The sequence below is a fragment of the Apis florea genome, unplaced genomic scaffold, assembly GCF_048593485.1.
Source record: "Apis florea isolate Af1SG1 unplaced genomic scaffold, ASM4859348v1 contig_3203_pilon, whole genome shotgun sequence".
Lineage (NCBI taxonomy): Eukaryota > Metazoa > Arthropoda > Insecta > Hymenoptera > Apidae > Apis > Apis florea.
The window spans coordinates 315,837-339,460 of record NW_028256723.1 but is presented as its reverse complement, the minus strand read 5'-3'; the positions used below and the strand labels follow the sequence as shown (position 1 = coordinate 339,460).

Here is a 23,624-nt window from a genome sequence, read left to right as displayed (position 1 = left end):
GGCGCGGCAGAGTAGCTGAGCAAGAGGGGGAGCAGCGGGCGGGCGGGCGGAGGTGGAGGAACTATTTCAGCTTTTACGAGGCCGTCGTGGCGTATCCGTTTTGCGGGGTACGACGTGCAAAACGATCGATAACACGCTCGTAACGTTATTACCGACAGGTATACGGAGGTGGGTAGCGGTACTACCGGTAATAATGTGGCTTTTACGGTCGTGGGCGCTGGTACAGCTGCCGCCAAAGTCGGTAAGCGTGGGTTTCCATCGGGCTTTCAAATGCCGGAGCAGCAACCGAATTTGCGCCACTATTTCCGCCACTCCCTGACACGATCTCTCTCTCTCTCTCTCGCTCTATCTATCTCTATCTCTCTTTCTCCCTTCCCTTACGTCCGTTGTTTCAACGGGAATAAAAGCAGCCAGAGGATATCGTGGATCTTTTATCGACCCACGAACAATTTCGCGGGATATCTTTGGACGTTGCTTTGGAAATCCGAGTGACTGAAATGTCCTTTGACACGAAATGTCTCGCTCTTCCCTTCGAATCGTAAGAACCGATTTTCAGGTATCATAATGTAAATTTCATTTCGGAATAGGAAAAACGGATATTCGTCTGATCTCTGTAAAGCTTAAAAATATCCTTGCAACTTTAATTCAAGTTGCTCTCCTCGGAAAGATCTCGTTTTATTTTTACCCTGGCCGTGTGGAAAGGTTATTTATTCTCGAAAATAAACTTCCAAACTAATCGCATACAATTCGAATCAAATGCGTCAACGACCGATTTATTCATTATCTTTCTTCCTTTCAAAATTTCTAAAAAGCTTCGTAAAAACTTTCTATCCCCTTTTTTTTTTCCTCTCCCCTCGAAATTTTTGCCAAGGTTAAGATCCTTATTAAACTCTTACAAATTTATCGCGAGAAGAAGAAGAAGAAGAAGAAGAAGAAAAAGTTTCCGATTATCTCCTTCGACTCCCCTCCCCCTCCTTTTATCCTTTTTATTCCCCCTTTCTATCGAAAGCCGGGATAATTATTAATGGACTTGGACTTGGATGCCTTGCTAATTAACGACAATTACCGGCCGATTATACATCCCGAGTCGATTATCCCCGGAAAGGTATAGCGGTAGTTGGCCGCGTCTTTACACTCGAGGAGGCAATATTCCGCCGGAGTGTTACGCTTTTACGAGAAACTTCGTTCCTCAACGAATATTCCCCCGGCTAGGAAACAATGTTTCTCGCGGTCGAACCGATTTCCATCTAAAGTGTTTCCGGAATCTTTTTTTCCTCCCGCTCTTCTTTCTCTCTCTCTCTCTCTCCCTCGTAGACTCCTCGAGCTTTTACGAGCTGAAATTGTCGATTCGAAGAGAGAGAGAGAGAGTGAAAGAGACGTATATATGCGCACGATGTGCAAGTAGCACGTCTCTGTCGGGATATATACGCGCAGGTTTAAACTGTAGGCGTAATCAGCGAACGGAAGCCAAAGCAGCGGCACGATTTCCGCCGCTTATGCCGGTTGCATCCTCGTGTGTGCATGCCTCGAGGCGGCTGCTTACGTGGGCCGTGACAAGTGCATCCGGCACATCGAAGGATTACCGTTCGTTCCGTACCGCAATCGCCATGTTCGATTACGCTTGGGGAACGCTCACGTGACGCTTTGGATCCAGCTAAAAATTGGATAATAAACCGGGTGCATTATTGGCGGAGAGAGAGGATTTGTATTTCTCGTGGTATGTGGCGAAGAGGTCTGTGAAACTGTTGGACAATTTATGTAATACTTCGTTTTGAAAATTGTTCTCCTTTCGTTCCACAATGAGGAGAGGAGAGGAAAAAGACGAGTAAAATAGAGTTACAAGAGATCCCTGATAATGGGTGATCGTGCCGTGAATTGTTCACAACTTCTTTTTTTTTTTTTGTACCGTCGTAAAAATTGAGAAAAGACCTTGTTTTGAAATCGTCAATGCGAGATTTTTTTTTTTTTTTTCACTCTGATTTGACAGAACCATCGAGCGCTTTATGACTCTTTTTACGAGCTTAACCATTTTTTCCTCGCTCGTCTGCGGCGCGGTTAAAGAAGATCGAAACAGTGTTGTTCACGGATGCATTTATACGATTGATTTCTTTTTTTTTTTTTTTTTGGCAATTTACAGTACAAAAAATAGGATAGAATAGGAAACGATATCGATTTATTTTCGATATATTCTTTTTTTATCCCCGAAATATTTGCGTGTAACCGAAGTAGCGAGAGTTTTAATTCTGGATCGAAACAACAAGGTCGCGCAACCTGTTCCTTCCCTCGATGGAAATTCGAGTCACGAGGAAATATTTTCCCGCCTCCCGTCTCGGGCTACGCTCGGTTGCAAACAAGATCAAGCAGAGTCGTTTAAGGGTAACCTTTTAGTCGCCTGCCGCTTCGAGGGCTTCCTTTTTCATCGTCGACGAGATACACGCTCGCATGGGAAAGTGCATTATACATCAGACGTTCGAGGTCCGTTTACTCTGATGGTGGTGGGTTAAAAATCAATTGCTTCAAGGGAATTTTATAAAGCGTACCTCGTTATTATTTAGATAATGCTCCTCCTCCCTCCAAATTTTTATCGTAAAAAAATAATACCTACTTTTTTAATCAAGCTTAAATTGAGGATTTCTTAGAACATTAAATTGATATTGAAAGAAAGAATGTGTCTCCTATTCTTTTTCTTTTTTTTTTTTATCAAATATTCTTTCCATCGAAATTTCGATTGTTCGTTCAGAAATTTGGGGAAAGGATTTTTTTTAATTTCACCTCCTCCTAATTTACCATTCTTTCGTATTTTTCGTGCTGCGCGCGCAAAGAGAATGAGGGGAAAAAATATATATATATATATATTTTTTCCGCCAACGCGCAAAGAAAACTTTATTTCCCTAACGATAAAATGTAAATGAAGTACTAAATGGTTTTTACACGATACATAGCGATACATACCTCGAAAACCTCTACTTTCGTCGCGGGGACAAAATGGCATTTCGCTTCATCCGGATACCGGTTAAACGGTTAATTATACCGTTTCTCCCCAACAAAATGCGTAACAATGGCGAGGGAGCGGTCGACGAATCGGGGAGAAGATTCCTCGTTCGTTCGTTCCATCCTTGGAAAGAAACGTGTTTTTGCTCGGGAAACGGTGTTGCTCGTCTCGTTTCGAGCGAAATATTTTTTTCCAGCCGATCCCCTCAACTTTTTATTCGTCGTGTTTCAGGGTCCGCCGCAACCAGGCCAACAATATAAATTCTCAATCGGCGAGCTCTGCGATCGTATCAAGGAGGATTTCAACTTTCTTCAGACGCAATATCACAGGTAAATGTTTATTTCCATTTTGCCTATAAATCAACGATCCCCTTTGATCATCCCTCCTCGAATTTTTTTTGCTCGATTCGAGAAAACGCGCCTCTTCTTTTATTTTTTTTTTTTCTCGAAGAACGATCCTCGCCGAGAAAAATTATACGCGTCACGTTTTGCTTTAGATAGGGATCCGAGTTTCGAATTAAATATCCGTTCTTTATCACTCTCTTCGATCGAACGTTGCGTGGAGATCGTTTGTAATCATTCGCAACAATTATACGCTGTCGGTGAAAGCAGGAATTACGTTCTCCTCGCGCCACGACACACGGTTGTCACACGTGAATTAAGTGAAAATGAATCGTAGCGAAACGGTAATAGCGATAGTAGCGGCCCGAGAATTATTATTTCTCTTGACGAAGAATGGAAGGACAAGCGAGACACGAGATAATTCTGATTCCTTTTTTTTTTTTTTCCCTCCCATAATCGACGAAAGTGGAAATAATAGTGGAAAGAAACCCACCTTGTTGTTTACCACGCTTATTGTAACAAGTTATAATCGATCGAATAGAAAGAAGATTAAAATTCCATTCGATGCCTTTATCTCATTTCGATCGTATTTTCCTAGTTTTCTCTATATTTTTTTTCCCTCGCGATAAAACAAAGCGGATTATTTATCCCGGATAATTAATCGAGCAAGAGTCAATTCTTGGGGCGTACGTCTGATCTTATCTTGGGGAAATGTTTGCGCAAACGTCGTGTCGAAGCGCGTAGGCGAAGCGAGCATGGACAGGAGGCCGACAGTTGTAGGCAGAGAATTGTTTGTCCGAGCGGAAGCTATGCACACTCGAGTATGCACACAGGCACACGCAAGCAAGCAGAGAGGATCGAGGCCCTCGGTTTCGATTCTATGCACGCGTGTTACGCGTCTACCAGCCCATTCAGTTTCCTTGTGAATACGTCTTGTAACATATTTTCTTTCGACACGGCTGCCACTCGATCTCTCTCTCTCTCTCTCGACTCGAATGACCCCTCTCCAACCATTCCGACTCCCCTATTGTGCTTTGCCGCGATAAACGCGCTTTACGGCTCTTCAACTTTCGATATTGGACTCTGTCCTTTGTTGGGCGAAGGTGGTTTGTTTCGGTAAATAGTAATTCGAGAAGTTAATCCTCCAGGTAAATAAAGGTAAATGATAAATGAAGGGTGATGCGAGGAGTGAAAGTTTGTTGGATTTTACAATTCTTTTCTTTTCTTTTCTTTTTTTTTTTTTCGTCGTCTCTCCACTTGACATCTTATTCGTCACGTTCGATTCGATTTTTGTTACAATGCATCCTCGAGAATTCCACTCGCCTCGGGGTGTACCTATCTTTTTGCTACTAGCCACGATTAACCCTTCGCCATCCTGCATTTTATTATTATTATGCGTATGATATAATTACATTCTATGAACTTTTGTTACTGCAACCTTAAGGGATCAATGCCAATTACGAAAATAAACGATCGCAATAATACGAGAAACGAAACAAGACGCAGCGATTAAAAACTTGGAGGAAGGAAAAAAAAATGATGTTATATAATGATATAATTACATTCTTGACAACCTTCTTAAATAATACGAGTGATTAATATCGATTCCAAAGATAAATAAATACAGTAATACGAGAAACGAAGCAAGATTAAAAACTTGGAGGGAGAAAAAAAAAAAAAGAATCCAATCTCTTCGAATTCACCAAATAACGAAATAAAAACACGAATATTAACCCTTTGCACTCGCCGTATAATCGCCATCCTACATTTTATTATATATCATATAACACAATTACAATCTTGGCAATCTTCTTAAATACAAATACGAGTGCAAACGATTAATATCGATTCCAAAGATAAATAAATACAGTAATACGAGAAACGAAGTGAGACTAAAAGTATATTTCGAACCGAACAAAAAAAAAGAATCCGATCCCTTCGAATTCTTCGCGTCACCACGTCGTTAAAAACGAAGAAAAAACCGGCGTAACGAGTATAGAAGCGCGCGGTGGTGGTGTGTAATCGGTGGAGAGATAGGATCGCGCCTCGGTCGCAACACGCGAACCTCGCACGAGTAAGAGAAAAGGGTTCACCGATAAGAGGAGGAGGTTTCTTCCGTTTCCACCCGTGTGCCCGCACGATCCTTATCGGCTTGACGCGTTAATTTATGCGCCGACCCTTTAACGTGTTAATTCGCGACGTCACGTGCCGCACGATTTCCACCGGCGACGGAAACTTAAATTGCTGTTTCGTGTCGGACTCAACGCTGGAGGGGGGGTCCCCAGGGAGGGGGGGGCTCTGGTGTGCATACATGCATAAATACGTACGAGGCGTACGTGAGCGGCGTGCGACATCCCGTGCGTTCGAATGCAGCGCACAGGACGATTCGCAAAGGTTCTTCGTGGTGGTGGAGGCAATTTCGCACTCGGTGCGCGCCAACTCTTCCGGAGAGTGCTCGATTTTTCCTCGCCCCGACCTCCTCTTCTCGAGGATGTTCGACGGCTAATGATCTCGCGCAAAACTCGCGAGACTTTTCTTCTCTCGGCTGTTCGGAAGAAGGAAAAGGGAAGAAAAGGTTTTTGTTGGACGGTTATCGATTTAGTTGCGGAATATTAAAGATTCGTAATCGTACTCGTTGAAAAAGTAATATCGAGTTAAAAATTTCGATTAAATCGCTTTAACAAAAAAACCTACCGGCATTTCATGTATACCTATTCCTACCATGACCGCTGCAAAAAAGCAGCATTTGTATCTTAATATAGAAAGAGATTTTAACTAATTATTGGATTCGTGAAGTAAACAGTACAGAAAATTGTGAATATTGAAAAATGGATTGTAGATCTACATTATAGAAAACGTCGATAAGTCATATGGCGATACAGTAACTTTGTATACAAGAAATTCTACGAAACGAAATTTCAAAAACGGTCATTTGACCGCGCCGTGGTAGGTTTAGTGTTAAGCAATTTGCCTTTCCTACGATTATTTCCGATTATTATTACCGAAGCAAGTTAATTCGTGATTTTATTAAATATTGCCCGTCTTTGAACCATGATCGATTCGAATTATCGAGGGGGCAATAATCTTCGATCCAATCTTCGACCAGGCGAGCCGAAACTCGAAGGAAGCGAATGCGTTAAACGAGAAAAACACATTCCTCCTCCCCCTCCCTCCCCGGTGATTTATATCCGACAGTTTCGATCATAATGCAACCGAATACCGTACACCGTTTCGAGGGGAGAGACGAAAGATTGCATAAGCCGTGTGGCGCAGGATTTTCCCGATCGCGCAAACAGCGCCGATCGTACGGAATAATTCATTTTATGTCTGTATTATACGCTCGATGATGCGGAAAGTGGCGGCGGGGGCCGCGTTAGTTTTATTATCAAACGGCTGTGTACGCCCGGATAAACGCTTTCGATCCCGCGCGAGAATTGTAGGAGCGGGGAGGGTTATAAATTTGCTGTTTACAAATTGAGAGAGGTGGAACCATTGGCGGGGAATTTCGCGACGTGTATGTACACCTCGCGACGAGGAACAGGTGCGCGCCGTTTTCGCTTTCAATTATTTATAACGCGCCGTAGGAACGTTCACGGAGGCGAGGAGAGAAGCGGACGGCCGATAAGACGGGCTTGTAAATTGTTGTGCCGCGCCAATCTGAGATAATTAATGGGCCTGGCCTGGGCCCCGCAACCAGAATTATCGTCCGATCGATCGTTAATATCGTGCTAATTTATCGTGACGTAACCGTTCCTTTTCTCGCTCTCGATTCCTCCTTACTTGGCCACTGGAATCAAGGGGTTGGCTCGAGTTTCAAGACAGGATCGAAAATAGCTACGGTATTTTCTTGTTTTTACTTTGATATTTCTTTCTCTTCTTTTTTTTTTTAATATGTGTATATATTATTTGTTATTAGAACGACTCGAAATCAGGTTGTATCTTATTTCGAGAAATTATTTCGACGCTTAAAATCATTACTCTCCTTTCGTCGTTAAGAAAAATAAAATCGAATTTCTAAATTTCGCATAACCTTCCCAATTTTGCTCGAAAATTAAAAAATAATATCTTAACTTCGCCTTGAAAACTGAAAAGTTTGCAGATACGTAGGTATTTTAAGTGAAAGAAAGGGAGCGAAGAAGTACGAGAAGTCTAAAAGAGAAGGAAAAAAGCTTGGACGAAGAGCGTTTTAAACCAATCGGACTAATATCTCTTAAGTATCTTTGCGCCGCGAGATTGGAAAATGCCGTACGTAAGAAAAACGCGTCCAACCGGAATACTTTTGCCGAACAAGGTTCTCGAAGAACGTCTAATTTGCAGCGCGCCAAACCGAGCAGAACTCCCTCTATTGAATAATTCAACCGTTCCTTTTAAAGCGGTTCGCCAACGCGCGTAAAAACGAGCGTACGGTCTCTCGTTACGCTTAGTATCGGGCGTGCAGATCGCGTTCAGTAACCGGAAGGGCTATTTCACGCGGCCACGACGACTATCCCGTGTGCACGCGCGATACGATATTGTCCGTCGATCACGGATCGTGCCGTGGCACAACCGTGGCAGAAACTGACGTCCATGGCTGAAAAAGCAGAGGTATACAGCTGTGTCGATTTGCACTTCGAGAATCGAGACGAGAACGATAATCGACTCTCGATTCGTCTATCGATGCGCCGCCATATTGGCATGCCGCCATATTGGCATGCCACAGTTTGTCGTTCGTTCGCGCACGTGAATCTTGTGATAATTTTTGTTTTTTCGATCGATCTTGTTCTGTTCAACGAATTTTAATTGTTAATTGTGTGTTAACGAGTGAAAATCGATCCTTGAAACGTTTGATAGATCATTCTCCATCGTGACGAGATACGAAGAGGTTAGTGAACGAGCGAGAGACAATGGATAACGTAGATTGAGGTTAGATACAAATAATATTCTTTTTTTTTCCAAGCAGAATTATAATTGTATTATATTTTTCTCTTCTACGTTTCGATTATTTGGATATTCGTGATACGTGTCACGATTCGATGTTAATATATTTCTCTCTCTTTTTACTTGGAAGCGTTGTATATCGTCAAAGAATAACTTTTACGAGGATGATCGAGTTATTATCCTTTCTTTCGACGAATGAGAAACTGATTCCGTTCTTATTCCGTTTGTGTTTAAATTAGCCGGCCTGTCTTCTTTCAGCCCTTTGTTTCCCCTCCCCGCTCGGTTGTTAACAATTTTTCTCGTTAGTTTTATTGTCATCGCGGAAACGTGAACGCGTGCGTTTTAATTTAATGCCACGGAATTATAACGACGGCCAACGCGAACGGAACAGGCAAACAAAGGCAAATTCTGCGTTCACGAGGGTCGGTGGATATTAATACCTTGTTCTTGTTCCCTTTATACGGCCTTAAATTGGAGTGCGAGAAACTGGCGAGAGAGTGAAAAAAACAGAGATACAAAGGTATTACGGGATGGGGTAAGCCGAGAGGTGGAAAAGAATGGTGGAAAACAAGAAATGGGAGGAGAGGATGTGTTTACACACGGTGTAGTACTGTCCTCACCCACGTTGTTCCAAGATTATAGAAGGCGCGTGTTCCTCGCCTTTTTCTGCCTCGTTCTTCCAATTCGTTCAACCAATTCCGTACAATTAATTTGTTATTTATTATGGAATATTTAAGATACAATCGGAAACGTTAAAAAACGTTGTATTCTCGACAGAACGAGGTAATATTATCCATCAGTCATCTGGTTTCCGCTTTTTTTTTTAATACGATTAAAAACGTGTATTGCTCGTTACGTAATAGGTACACCGGTTTCTATTCGAGGCAACGAATGAATCCTGTTACGTTAATCCTCGCTTGCTATATGCAGATATAGGATCAATAAGTGCAAAATAAAGATCGGGTTAAGCGGGTCGACGAGTGTAAGCGTTAATTAATTCCGGCGTTTCAATAACAGGCACCGTCTCAAAATAATAATCGAAATATATAGTTTGCCTCCCTTTCTCATCATCGTATAATCATCATCGTGCAAAACCAATACTTTCCGAATATTTCCAAAGATATCGCATTTATCGGGATTTCCAAGCCGTTGAGGTAAAACTTACACAACTATCAAAGTTCCACAAACTCGTAACACGTTGAGCAATAAAGCGAAAGAAAAATATCGTAAAGCATAATCCCCGTCTAATTGGTGTTATAACGCGGAGAAAACCGGGAATTATCTCGCTCTGCCAGATATACCAGTTTGAACACGGTTGCAAACGTGTAGCATCGAGCAATCGTTGGTACAAGTACCAACACTCGTGGAAGGTTTTCCGCGGGGTTACGCGCGTTGCAGCAGTAACAGCAGCAACGGTGCTCGGCCATTACGGCCGCGTATTTATTATACGGAATTGGCGAGCGGCGATGCAATTTCGCAGGAACGCGGGTCTATTTCGCTGTCGACGCGGTAAACAAAAATATGACGCGCGTTTCTCGTTAAAAAATTACTTCCGCCGTGAAATGGAGGAGAGAGGGGGGGGGTGGGGTGGTGGGGCATCGATGGAAATTAATTTTCCATTTAACGCCCTATTATTTTTTGCCCGAGAGCCGATAACCACGTGTCGATAAAAGATCGATTCCCCGGCCGATGATGAAAAATCAACTATCGTTGTGGGATTGGCGATTGTTTGACGGTCGCGCTTAACTTTCTGGTTGCCATATTTTTCCGACGGATGGTTGATTTTTTTGAACCGTATAAATAGTAAAAGGAAAAATGTGTTATCGAAGAATTATTATCTTAAACTTTTTTCGATCGTATATTCCTGTCGGTTATGCAAATTATGTAGAATGTGTAGTACAAAAAGTATTATGTATTTGCATAAAAATTTGCGCAGTTTACATGCGACCCGATATCAATATGAATTTTATTCACCGTGTTATTCGACTTCTTTACATATCATACGGATGAAATATCTCGCAAGTTGATTTATCGATTTATCTTCCGTTCTAATAAAAAAGACAGGTGAAACGTGTTATTGATCTTTCATGTATGAATTGATTAATTTCGCTTTAATTAATTTTGATCGTTGAAACGAAGTTGCGAATGTAATTTTCTTTTATTCTTTCATTCGAAAGTATTAAAAATGTGTTATAAATGTTTCTTCTTCTTCTTCTTTTTTTTTTTTTTTTTTTTTTAATTTTATATTTGAAATACAAATTGCAGGGATATGTAATATTCCGTAACATAATTAAACGCTTAATACAATTAAATTCAATTATTTTATTATTATTATTATTATTATTATTATTACAAAATACTAAATGCCACTTGTTATTGCTCGATCGATCTGTAAATTTAATTATAAAATCATTGAAAATTATCCATCTGTTGGTGTGGTATAAGTATTCGTGTATAGTTTTCAAAAACTCTCGAAAATAGTGCCCCCGACACAATTTTGTTATTCTTCATTTTCATATTAATTGAAATTAAATATGAAAAATTATGATCTCATACGATGATATCATCATAAATTTTAATTTCATATAATTCGTCTTTCCTTTTTATCCATTCGAAGATAAGCAATGTGGATTAATATTTCACAGATTACGCGAGAAAAGAAATATTATAAAAGGTATTAAGAAACGTGAGTCAAAGTACACACGATATCGAACAAAGAGATTTTATATCTTAGTAACGCATCTTGTTCGACGAATTTCGGAAGACTTTCGATTAATTTTACCTTCGCTCAATATTATGATTATTAAATCTCTTTTAAAAGGATACGCATGAAATCCATATCCGTTATTTCATCATTCGAATAATAAGAAGCCGACCTTGTTAAATTTATCGAACTGTATAATCGATTAGTCAGCGACCACTGAAGCGAATCATTAATAAATGTCTGTAATGAAGCGAGTTTATTAGTTTGTCTACAAGCTGTTATTATATTTTGAAACGAATCATTTTCTTCTTCTTTTTTTTCTCTTGTATCATCCTGTGTAGAGATGTTTTCTCGAAAATTGTAACACGAATCTTGGCAAATAAGGCATCAACGATCCATCGATTCTCTTTCTCGAGATCGAGTTTACGCGAATCCATTGAATTCCTCCATCGATTCATTCTATGAATTATTCACGCAGTTGCTTTCGATATGCCATTTTAAAAAAAGACATCGTGATATCAATCGTTTTACACGGAAAGAGAAGATAAACTTCTGTCGTAAAAAAACATTTCGAATAAAAATATATCCGTAATTATTGTTTTTTTTTTTTTTTTTTTTTTACCAGTTTTATTCTAAATTTCTATTTCGATTCGATCCTCGAAGATTGCGAATATATTTCAAACTCTCGAGAGACACTAATTTCAGAATCTCTCAATGCAATGTTCGTTAGTGAAAAATAACTTGGAACGAGAGTTTTATTTTTATAAATATATTCTTATCATAAGATTTTGAACGTATTTATAAATGTTTTGCTTATATTTGCGTTTTCTTGTTTGTTTTATCCAGTATTAAATTGGAGCTAGAGAAACTCGCCCAGGAGAAGACTGAGATGCAGCGTCACTACGTTATGGTGAGTCGATATTTTTTTTTTTTTTATTTTTAATTCGTGAAATCTTTTTCTTTCTAAACAAATCAATAAGATATATTGTGCTGCTTCGTTTTTGCCAACACCAATCACTTTACCTTTACGCATTTATTGCGAATTTCAATTTAAGAACGAAATGGATCTCACGTAATGGATCCATCTGAATTTGTCTCAACATTAAAATTACATCGTTTGTTGACATTGCTAATTATTCGAATATGTTTCGGCCGCAATGTTTTATCAACAATAGTTCGGAATTGTGATACAGTTTACGTGATAAACGATGGTATAACGTGTTGAATATTGTCATAGAAACAAACGAACTTTGTAGAATTATAGCTCATCAAAAGTTGCAAACTTAATTTGTCTACTGTTTATTATTACATTTCGGAATATTAATTTAATAGAAGTTCCAACTAAAATGGTATTTTATCGTTACGATTAATCAATATAAACATAATTAATAGAATTGTACATTACACAAGACAAAGGAAGAAAGAGAGTAGAAAGTAAAAATTTGAAACAATTCGTAGAATAATCTCTTCTTGAAAAAAAAAAAGAAAAAAAAACATAACTACGAATTTCTATTATTATTCGAGATTTTTGTTTGCTCATTGTTGGAGGATATAAATCGTTTTACGATGCCATTTGTTAATGTCCGCAGCAATAACGCACCTTCTCCATCCGAATTTAACGAGCAACTTACCCGCTTAATTCTCCTCGTTTTCTTGAAAATTACACGAGAGGTTTCATAAATAACCACTTCTTTTAAATCCAGTAGCTCCCACTCTCCCGGTTAATCATACCAATCTCCAGAATATTTAACTTCTTCGCTACGGTATTATCCGGTTGGAAATTGCTCCTACTTTTCTGGTTGGAAAGACTTTAATAACACGTACTCCTCTCATGCTTTATTGCTTGTACTCTTTTTTTTTCCTTTTCTTCTTCCTCTTCTTCCAAAAGAATTCCATTAATAAAAAGAAACGATCACGGGATAATCTTCGACTAGAATAAACGCTATGCTTCCATTCCACGCTCAAAAATGTAAATATTTGTATAATTGAAAAGGTTTTTAAAAAATTAATACCTTTCTTCCCCCTTTCTTATCGTTATTTAAAATTACCAAAAACTATCTAATGGTCGATGGACAGACCGTTTATTATAATTTTATACGGAAACAATTCCGTTTATACCGTTAGTCTTAGATCGGGCGTCACAAAATACGGTGCATTGCGAACGAACGACAGTAGTAATATCCACAACTTCTCGCCGCGTGAAAAGGAGAAAACACCACCACCTTCCTCCATTCCGACAAACTCCATCAATAAGCTCTCCGTCAACAGCCGTTTTAACGGCGGGAGTGTTAAAACCCGCCACTACCAAGAACAATCCATAAATCTGACTCGTTTCATACGAAGAAAAATGTGAGAAAAAGAAGCGAGCCGATCTACGTGTACGCACGTCCTAATGAAACCGGCACACAACACCGCTGGTTGGTGGACCTTTACACCATCGCCCATTCAGACGACCCGTTCAACGGCTTCTTCCCGCGGATACACCTTCTCCTTTTCGGTCGACTGCACACGCAGGTGTGCGAACAGTTTTATATATATATATAGGCTTTACTTTCGTCCGTAGATCTTCATTATTGCGACGTCGCACGGTGTGTATGCGTCTTCATTAGCGCGCGAATACAAGGGCCGCCTCCTACGGAGAAGGTCGCGCTGGGTCGCGGAGGAACGCCTTTCGAATTTACGCGCCACGCGGATCATGCGCGGCCGTCCGCGCAATCGATGCGCGGGCTTTACGATCCTTTACGATATATCTTCCCTCCGAACCATTGTGTTTAATACCCTTTTTGTAGTAGGTAGTTGATGGGAATCGTTCTTCGAATCGTGTTTTGTTAAAATCATTGTTGAAAGGGGACGTGGTTTTATAAGGTAATAAATCTTTTTTTCCCTCTTCTTTTTTTTTTTTTTTTTAGGAAGGAAAATTTTAAGTTGTAAATTTTTGTTTGCGCGTTTCGTTTCGGCTCCTTTTTTCAATCGTTTTCTTTCTTTCTTCTTCTTCTTCTTCTTCTTTTGTCGAGTTTTCTAAGTGAATGTTACGATTGTAGAAAATGATCATCCACTCGTTATTCGATTGACTTAAAAAAAGAGGAAGAAAGGGTTTCGAAAGATAGGAAAAAAAATTAATCGAACGATAAATAAACGATACCGCAACAGATTTGCATAATCCTTGGCGAAAGAGCGGATACTTCACCGTTCAAAGACACGAGAGCTGCTAAACATCAATGGGCAGTCACGTGTTAATTCACCTGCACACGAACGGTCAGTCGTGCATGCGATTGATTCCTGCTCCGTGTGGAGAGTGGCAATTAGATCGGAGTCGTGCAAAGTAGCCGTGTTCACGGGGAAAAGGGGAGGAGAGAGAGAGAGAGAGCGGTAAGGAGGACAAACAGAAGCATTCGTGTCGTTGCAGTTTATTGTCTTTTTTCGTTTGGCGTTGCGGTTATCACGGACACGCGGTAATTTATAGGCCACACTTCGTGGTCGCGTTCGATGCAAATGACTTCATATAAAATGCACGCTGGCTGCTTGCGTGGACGTGGCACTTCCGCCGATTCACGCAACACGAAGATTAATCGCGCGACGACTTGCGAGAACGATGTCGTGTCTCGGCACATCGATCGAACGATCGATCTTCTTTCCTCCAAAGGCCGTTGCTTTCTCTCTTCGAAGATTTACATTTTTCTTTTCTTTTTTTTTTTTTTTTTCAACGAGAAGATAATATTTACAGGGAGGACCGTCTTGAAATAATCTTCAAACTTAAACTTTATCGCGAGAAAAGAAATTTCTAGAAATCGAAAATGCTTCATTGCTAGTTAGTGCTTCTTCCTTTCACGAATTGCTCGCATAAATATAAATGAAATATAATCGTGCCCGTATTAAAATTTATCAAATATCAAGAACCGTCAAGTAAATTTTCCTAAAATTTACCGTTTCAGGTATCTCAGGATACCGCCTCTATTTAATATTAAAAGCTGCAACATTTTAAACTGTTTTACGAGGGATCCAAAGGTTACCTCGAAAGGCAATAAACTTTGCGAAGACCGCTTATAACCTCGATCGAAATCCTCGCAATCCATCCCTCGTTGGCACGTTTTCAAGAACAGCAACTTGTTTCGCCATTATCAAAAATACGTATCGTAAAACCTAAAAATCGATGTTCCCCGCGTACGGTGTACCGGTGTTACGTGTCTCCCGCCTATTCCAGAGCCCCCGTGTCATCCGTATCTGTCCCGCTCCTCCATACATATGAAGTCGTCGTCGTTCTAAAAATGAGCATCGAGCGAGTGCGCTTCGTTTGTCAAACGTGTTCGAGCATCCGCGTCTCGATTGAATCGCGAGAAAAATACACTCGATGCCCCCGGGTCTCTATGTAGCAGTATAGGGCCGAGTTACCGCGCGAACGATCGAATCGTCCCGCGGTCATTTGTTATTAGCCGCGGCGGTCGGTATCATATTACACCGTTTTGTCACTCGTGATTAATCATTGACGCAACAAGAATTTATTGTATTGGCGTGGTGCACGCGCGCGCGCGTTAGCAACAGGTACAACAACACACTTGTCGGACATACGCCGTACCGACGTATCGAGTGACTCGTAAACACGGTAACGCGCGAGAGTGACCGCTCTCTCTTTCTCTCTCTCGCTCTCTTCTAATGAATCGGTGGCGGTTTGTACGCTCGAGCGTAATTGGAATGATTCAGCCGGGATGTCGAACCTATTCATTATCGTCTCGTGTGTATCTCGTTGGATATGTATACTGGGTGTCTCGAACGGGGATGGCGAAAAATGAACGAAATCGGCGGGTGTGGGAAGCGTTGCATTAGACATCCACTAGATGTCTCACTTTCTCGCTGTGTTTATTCCTTAGGAAGGTGGATAAAGATCCATTCGTTTCATTTTATTTATTCGAATTTCGTAATTGTGGGACACTCTGTATGTAACATTATATCAAGATATTTTCATCATTTTCTCTGCGCCCGAAGCAGGTGTTATTTCTTCAACGTAATGCCAATCAGAGAGATGCCGCCGCCGCCGCTCTCTCTCGAAGGAACGTCGAAGGTAATATATGTCCATGATTCGTTTTCGCCGATGTCCAATGAGAAAAGACAAACCACCACGTTCGAATAGACATCGTGTTCGCCTCGTCGTGTAATCTTAATTAACTTCTGAATGGAATCGATACTCGATTGGTCCGTACCGTGACAGCGCAAGGAAAAAAAGGAGAAAAAAAAAAAAAAATTCGAGAGATCCTTACAGCGAAACATTTTGCTTAATTTAGCAGTTGAATATCACTGGATCCCCTCCCGCGTTCTCCACCGTCTGCTCTCCTCTTTTTTGCACCGGGGAATTACCTTCTTTTTTCCACTCGGTGCCGTCCGCAGCCGAGTTTTAAAGGCTTTCGTGTTCATGCACTGCGAGCAAGTGGCCGAGATGTTTTATATTCCGGGAGTATATAAACGCTGGTTTCGTATTTCCGGCGCCCACTGACTTTTCCACGTGGAAAAACCACTATAACCGCCACGGCTCGTTTGCTAACACTCGCTTCTCGTCCCGCTCGCAGTTTCTCTCCATTTTGTTCTTTTTTTTTTTTTTTCTCTCTCCTCTTTCCTTTCCCTTCCCTTTCTCTACTCGCCAGAAATCGAGTCGATTCTCGCTCGCAGGAATTTGTTTCCGATGCGACACGGACGCGAAGACTCGTGTAAGCGTGTTGGTCGCGGAGGATGCTCGTATACGACGTCGTTATATGACGATGGTAGAGAACTCTGGCCACGGGGCATTACGCTTTTACGACTCTTTCATGTAATTGTCGAGCTCGTGAACTTTTACGAGCGTGAACCGCCGCGGAATAGATCGCCTTGAAGCTTACCGGATGGCGTAGTTTCAGTAACGCGGCGCATTGACTTTGCGGGAAACTTTAGCGCGATTTCCGCTTCTTCCTTTCTTTTTCCTTTTTCTTTTCTTTTCTTTTTTTTTTTTTTTTTTCTTATCTTTCTCGAGATCAACAACTGTGTATTCTCTATCTCTGCCTCGATTCTCGAAACGTTTAAAGGAAGATTCGAGGGCGATTGGTTTATTATCAAAATATTGTTGAAACGAGTTTAATGGTGACATTTTAAATAATGTGAATAATTTAAACGAAAATAAAACGTTTGCAAGTATATACTGTATTCAATTTTGTAAAGAAATATACTAGCATTTAACTAAATAGATAGTAATGGATAGAAACATAGTACGTATTCAATCAACGAGAGGCTTATTCCACCTGCGGGCCCCGCAAAGGATCAAAAGGCCGAGTCAAATAAGTCTCACGTTTCAATTTCAAAGATCAAAGAGTCAAAGAGTGGCTGCAATATCAAATTTCAAACCTTCTTCTCGTTCGTCGTCAATCATTCGACGCCGAAGAAAAGATTCTTAATTTCCACTTCGGCAAACAATCTCGACCAAAAGGAAACGAGGTTCGGTGGAAATATATCCTCCTCTCGTAAAACTCGGAGGAAAGCGGCGGTGTTCCTCGCGTTCCTCGGCCGGTTTGATGGCCCTGGTCGAAAGTGTGCCGTTAAATTCCAAAGGATGGCGATTTCAACGGTTCCCCCAGGCGTCAGGGATTGCCGCCTGTTCCGTGGCCAGGATGACGACGACCGTTTAATAGAATCGTGTCGGCGCGAACGACCACCGAGCTCGGGTCGTTAACACCGATCCACCATACAGCCACAGAATTTATGCAATCGTTGTAACACGCGAGCGTGCACCTTCCGGCCCCCCAATTGGCCCGTGTGTGTGTGTGCGTGTGTGTGTGTTTCGACCTCTTTGCTCCAAGTCCACGTACGCGTTGGTCGAGGGAACAGAAGTGTGAATTTAATCGTACGATCATCGCTGCTGGGCGAAGCGGTTTCTGACGTTGGTTGTGTGTGCGGCGAAATGGGTGTACAGTTTCGTTCGTATATTTATTATCGATGGAGTTTGGTCTATCTAAAAAAATTTCTTTTTAGATTTTCTACATTGAGAGGGTAATAGAAAATACAAAGCGTGTGTATATAAGTATATATGTATATGTATATAAGTATATTATCAATAATACTTGATACTTGGTTGATAATAATAGAGAATAATTACATTTTTTTTTGTTTTTGATCGATTTATCTTGACATGTATCTTGGTATCTTGGCTATTACTTATAAATTTTTTTTAAAGAATTATATATGTACAAATTATTATCATTTTCTTTTTTTGTTCGAGTATCGATTATTAACGGTGTTTTATCTGTAATTCCATTAATTGTTTTATATCAATATATTTTTCATCGTCGATATAATTATCGTCGACAAGACAGCCGATATTTACTACTTCCACTTACTTACGTAACGTTTTATCGAACGTGTCCAGTTAGAGAAACCCAAATTAAACTTTCTTATATTCCTATCCACAATGATCCCGCAGAAATGAACAACAATTTCAAGGAATCTGATGCGCGAATCACACGTCCCCCCAAACATATCATCATCCTCAAACCGTGCCACGTCTCGTGATCACGACTTAGAATCGAAGATTCGAAAGCGGTGATATTCGATGCGCAATCGTATGTGTGTGTCGAGTGTTTTCCTTGATTAAATCGGAGAGAGAGAGAGAGATCGATCGAATCGAGAGCGAAATTTGCAAGTCGGGAGAGGTAACAACGACAGGTAAAGGTGAAGAAAGAGAGAGATAGCGGCAAGTGGTGTGCTCGCAGCAGGGGCCGATCTTCCATCGGGGTGGATGGAAGATAAAAAGGGGGATAAGGGCTCATGAAAGGGACACAGGGCGCGGCGGAGAGGGTCCATTAGTCTTGCGTATCTCGTCGCAGCGGAGATATCGATCGCGATCGATATCGGTCGTTTATTCGAGAATGAAAGCGTCACGACTCGTTTCCACGAGTTTCCAAAGGGATTGCGCCACGATTCGAGGGGTTTCCCCCCCCCTTATCCACACGACCCTATAGTTTTCTCGCTTCGTTTCCCCCCCTTTTCCTCCTTAAATAAGGATACCACGCGCGAAACACGAACCCTCCTCCCTCCACAAATCGAATAACATCCCCTTTCCGCGAGATTCAACCGCTGTTTCCACCCCGTGGAAATTTCGCTCGTCGTCGAGAGATCGTCGCAGATTGAATTTCCCGAACGGGCTTAACTCGATAATGTGGACACGATGATGCGGCATAAAACTCTCGGATAGCGGCGTAAAGCCGGTTCAATTTGAAAATGCAAACGAACGGTCGGCGAGTGGAGGCGATAGGGGATGGTGGAAATACGGGAGGCTGTGTGTGTGTGTGTGGTGCGCGCACCGAATTCGGCCGAGTTTAATGGCTGAACGACGTTTATTGCCGCGCCACCGTTTTATCATCTCGCCAACCCGAATCGAGTCGAGCGAGGACACAACCCTCGTCGTCCCACCCTGCGTGTTAAACGCGACGTTTACGTTTCCTCGGCCTCGCGATAATTAAGATCCTGACCTCCGTTTCTCAACGGGGACAAGTCTATTAATTAAAGGCTAATTACTTCGTCGAGAAACGACGCCGCGAGAGACGATCGCCGTGGCGCGGTTTTTTCCTTATCGTTTACTCCCTCCTCGGTTTTTAATTCGAGCTCGAACGAACGTCGAGCAAGCGTTTTTGTTTGTTATATAATTTTCTTATTTTTATTATCTGATTTGAAACCAAGTGTTCGATATTTTGTATTATAGAGAGATTCGTCAGGATTTGAATACTTTGTCGAAAATTTTGGGTGTTAAGAGTAGTGGATGAAAGAAAAAATCTAATTCGCTTCTCGCGTTTTAATCCCTTTTGTATACTCATAAATATCGGATCTTATTACTTTTATATCTCTCGTATATGATATATCTTTCGTTCATAATTATTTCCTCGCGTCCATCAAATTCTCTTCAAAATTGTCACTGATGCGAAACGAAATTTCTTTTTGTTCGCCGTGCACGTCCCATTGACGTTCTTCCGCCGCCGGGACGATGACTCAGAAACGCGAGTCGTAAGATGAGTCATAATTGAGGGGATGGAAGACCGAGTGGTCCGCTAAATAGAGAGTTCGAGGATGGACAAATATACACGTGCTGCAACTTTGTTAAGTTTCGATCCTTTGAACATATAAAATGGCGGTCTTTTGTTCCTTCGCATTCCGTGCATCTTTTAAATGAATAATAGTATTCTTTTTCCTAGGATATACATAAATATCCATAATTTAAAAAAGAGGAATTTAAATCGTTTCATCGAATTAATTTTCTTCGTCTTTTTTTTTTTTTTTCGTCCAGTTTCAACAATCGGTTGTACGTGAATAATACGTTTCGGGGATTCGAGGAGAGAAGGTTCGTGTATAGGGAATTTTTCGAATGGTTGGCCAAACTGTAGGAACGTATTCTGATTACCGTGGGGAGAGAAAAATGTGGATCCCAAAGTGGTGCTTTTCTGCCGTGTAACCGTTGAAAGATGCATATCGAGGGAAACGTTCCTCCAAAGCGAAGGTTTACTTCTGTATACTGGATATTTTCACGGATTCTCCGGCTTTCAAACTTTTTTAGGCTTCTCCCAGCATCCCCGAAGCGGCCACCTTTATAGATTAGCCGGCAAAATAAACGGGAATCCCCGTCCGATTAAAGAAAGAAAAAGAATATTGCGCAGAGAAGAAAGAGAAACGTAACGAGAAATTTTAAAACGAGAAAGGGAGGAATTCTCTCGTTGAAAACGCGCCACTTTATCGCTCCAATTTTTTTGACGAAACGAAACTCGATTTCTAAGCAACTTACTTTCAACCAACGAACCAACCCAAAAACTAAATTAAATTTCCACTCTTTCTTTTTGTTCGACGCATAGCGTAAAAATTAAAAAGAACTGTTATACAAGACAAACCTTTTTCTCCCTTCGGTTTAAAAGATAAATTCACAATTTTTTTCTCCCCCTCCCTTCTTTTTCGTCTTTTCAATCTATCGAATTACAGGAATGGAGAACCACTGTCCGGTAGGTGAATTAGTTAAAGCATACCCGAGCCGGGATCTTGTACACACGATGTAGATACGATGTTACCAAGAAACCGGTCTTGGACGGTCGCGTACACGCACGGGACACGCGTGCACACACGATTATACACACACGAAATCGTTTGGACAGATATATATATACATAGAAAGAGAGAGAGAGAGAGAGAAAGAGAGTAAGAAACGATTCCTCGGTCGTTTTTCTCATTTTCTCCGCGCGGTTTTATCCTCCAGGTTCCTGGCCAAGATCTCGCATTACGGCTCAATTTGGCCCGCTTTTCGTAATCTCGTTCGATCGATGTAATCTCGGCTCTCGGCAGCCGTGTACGGCTCCCCTCCCTCTATAAAGACCCTCCTCCAAGGGTTCTTTTAGACGTTATTACGAATTCGAGCAGCATCTCGGTTTAGGTAACTCGATAATTCGATTAGCCCTTGGGAATCCTTCCGCTCGGCTTAACTCTCCTTTCCCTGTCCCCCTCCTCTCTCCCGTCCAATCGACTTTCCCTTTCGCGATATTTCAACGGATATTTCGTCGACCTCCGTCCACCTCTCGAAGAAGCCACCGCGATGGAATTTTCGAATATCGAGAGAGGAGGTGAGGGGTGGGGAGAGAGAGGTAAAAGGAAGAGGATAGTATTATAGTTATATAAGGGGCCGCGTTTAATACAAAGTGGAGGTTCCATTAGCTCGGAGGAAGATCGATCGTCGAGAGATCCGATCGGCGGGCTCTAAACTCCGCTCGTCCGTCCCACCGGCACGGAGATCGTGCAATTGAATCACGCGTTGCATAATAAGTTGCAGCTGAATATATATTCGATCGAGGAGGAGAATGCCTTCTCGACCACTTTTTTTTTCCCCCTCTCTCTCTCTCTCTCGTCTCTTCTCTTTCTCTCTCCTCTTTTTTCGTTCGGTGTGCGCTGCTGCACGCCAACGAAATTATTTATTGGCGGACTTCTGGCACAAATTCCCTTTATCTCGATCTGCCTGGATCGGGATCACGAGTTTTTTTCCTCTCTTTTTTTTTTTCTCTCTCTCGTTTCCTTCGATGTATATCACGTATTACGTACGAATGCGAGCGTGTTTTTCGGGGATCGATGCGTCTGTCGCATTTTAAATTTTACGATATCGTTTGAGATCACGATCTTTCACGTATTTGTATTCTAGGTTTAATAGTCTTTTGGAAATCGACGATTTTTTTCTTTTTTATTCTTGGTCAAGAGTTGTCCAAAAAAAAAAAAAAATAAGTAATTACGTTTCGTGATTGGTCAAAGTGATTGGTCTGGAAAAAGCAGCAACAAGAATCAGAAGCTAGCGATATTTGAATTAGAAATACGAGCATAATAATAAGCTCATCATCTTTGAATGGAAAACTACAATTTCTCTACGATTTCTTCCCCGAAGCAATCGTATTTTTCACCTATTCTCATCGTGAAGGGACGAGAGGCAAGCGTATCGCCGCGCGCGTTAAACGCTTGTTGTAGCATGCTGCTACACACATATCGATATAGCCGGCTCCCGCCCGCGCACGCCTCTTTACACACCCCTCTCACGTCTAATACATCTTTCCCTTTTCTTTTGTTGTTTCAGTATTACGAGATGTCCTACGGGCTGAACGTGGAAATGCATAAACAGGTAAGCCTTCCATCTCGCCTTCATTTGAATTTCAAATCATCGAACCGCTCCGATAGATACCGGCCAATCGTGCATGCGTCTTCTACACGCTGTTTCCAACCACGCCGTATCGTACAATTTTCGATTAATCGTTTTTCTTCTTTTCACAGTTCTATCAATTATTCCACGCAAATTCGTATATAGAATCCTCGATATCGTTTTCGATACGCGTAAATATATATATACGAATATAAAAATGATTTATTTTCAACTCGATAACGTTCTCCCTCAAAACGACAGTAGGAATATTTGTAGAGTAAGTAGAAATTAAAAGTTACTAGAATAGAAATTCGGTGAAAAACGCCCCTCGTGAAACAGCCTGTACCCAGCTCGAATATATATACACGCACGCGTGTACGAGTGGTATTCGTCCCCTCTCGCCTGGGCGTTGAGATTACGCTCGCGTGCACCTGTTTTACACGCACGTGCACCGATAGCGCCGGTGTATAGTAATTACTTCGTTGACTTAACGGGCGCGATAGAGGCAGGCCGTGCCTTCGTCGAAATTTATGTTTTCATTCACGGCGCGAGCGCGACGAACGGCCAATATCCGTGCGCCGACTTGCTGATCCTCGCGCGTGACCCTTAATCCGAAATTAAAGGGACAGGAGGGGGAAGAGAGACGGACGACGATCTTCCTTCTTCCCCCTTGGGGGGGATCCTGCCCTATTGAATAAATATGTAAACAAGGTAATAACATGCAAATTGCAAGGGGGAAGGGACGGGGTTTCTTCCTGCGACCTTTGGCGACGAAGGAAAAAGCGGGGAGGACACCGGTCGACACCCTTTATTACGAATTATTGAGCGCATTGCCGCGTCCCTCTGGGATCGCGCGAACGAAATTCGCCTCGTGGATAGATTCGATTAATCCGGTGAGATTGGTTTAACCCTTCCTCGTGCAAACCTATTTTTTCTTTTTTTTATATATATCGGTGGAGGCTTTTTCGATGAGGTTTTTGAAATTGTTGTATTTTTTTTAACGAGAAG

The 23,624-nt window shown here is 41.5% G+C and overlaps 1 protein-coding gene across 3 annotated transcripts in view; it reads left to right on the top strand.

Annotated features, from left to right (window-relative positions):
• LOC100865859 (protein groucho) overlaps positions 1–23,624 on the top strand; it is a 121,039-nt gene that overhangs the window by 28,879 nt on the left and 68,536 nt on the right. For 2 of the 3 annotated variants that reach the window (XM_086910901.1, XM_086910900.1), the window contains exons 2-4: positions 3,224–3,321; positions 11,801–11,864; positions 22,554–22,598. In XM_086910901.1, coding sequence (XP_086767027.1) covers positions 3,224–3,321; positions 11,801–11,864; positions 22,554–22,598 — 207 coding nt within the window. Of the gene's footprint in view, positions 1–3,223; positions 3,322–8,089; positions 8,236–11,800; positions 11,865–22,553; positions 22,599–23,624 lie in introns of those variants that run through there. The other variant, XM_086910903.1, reaches the window with a different exon arrangement.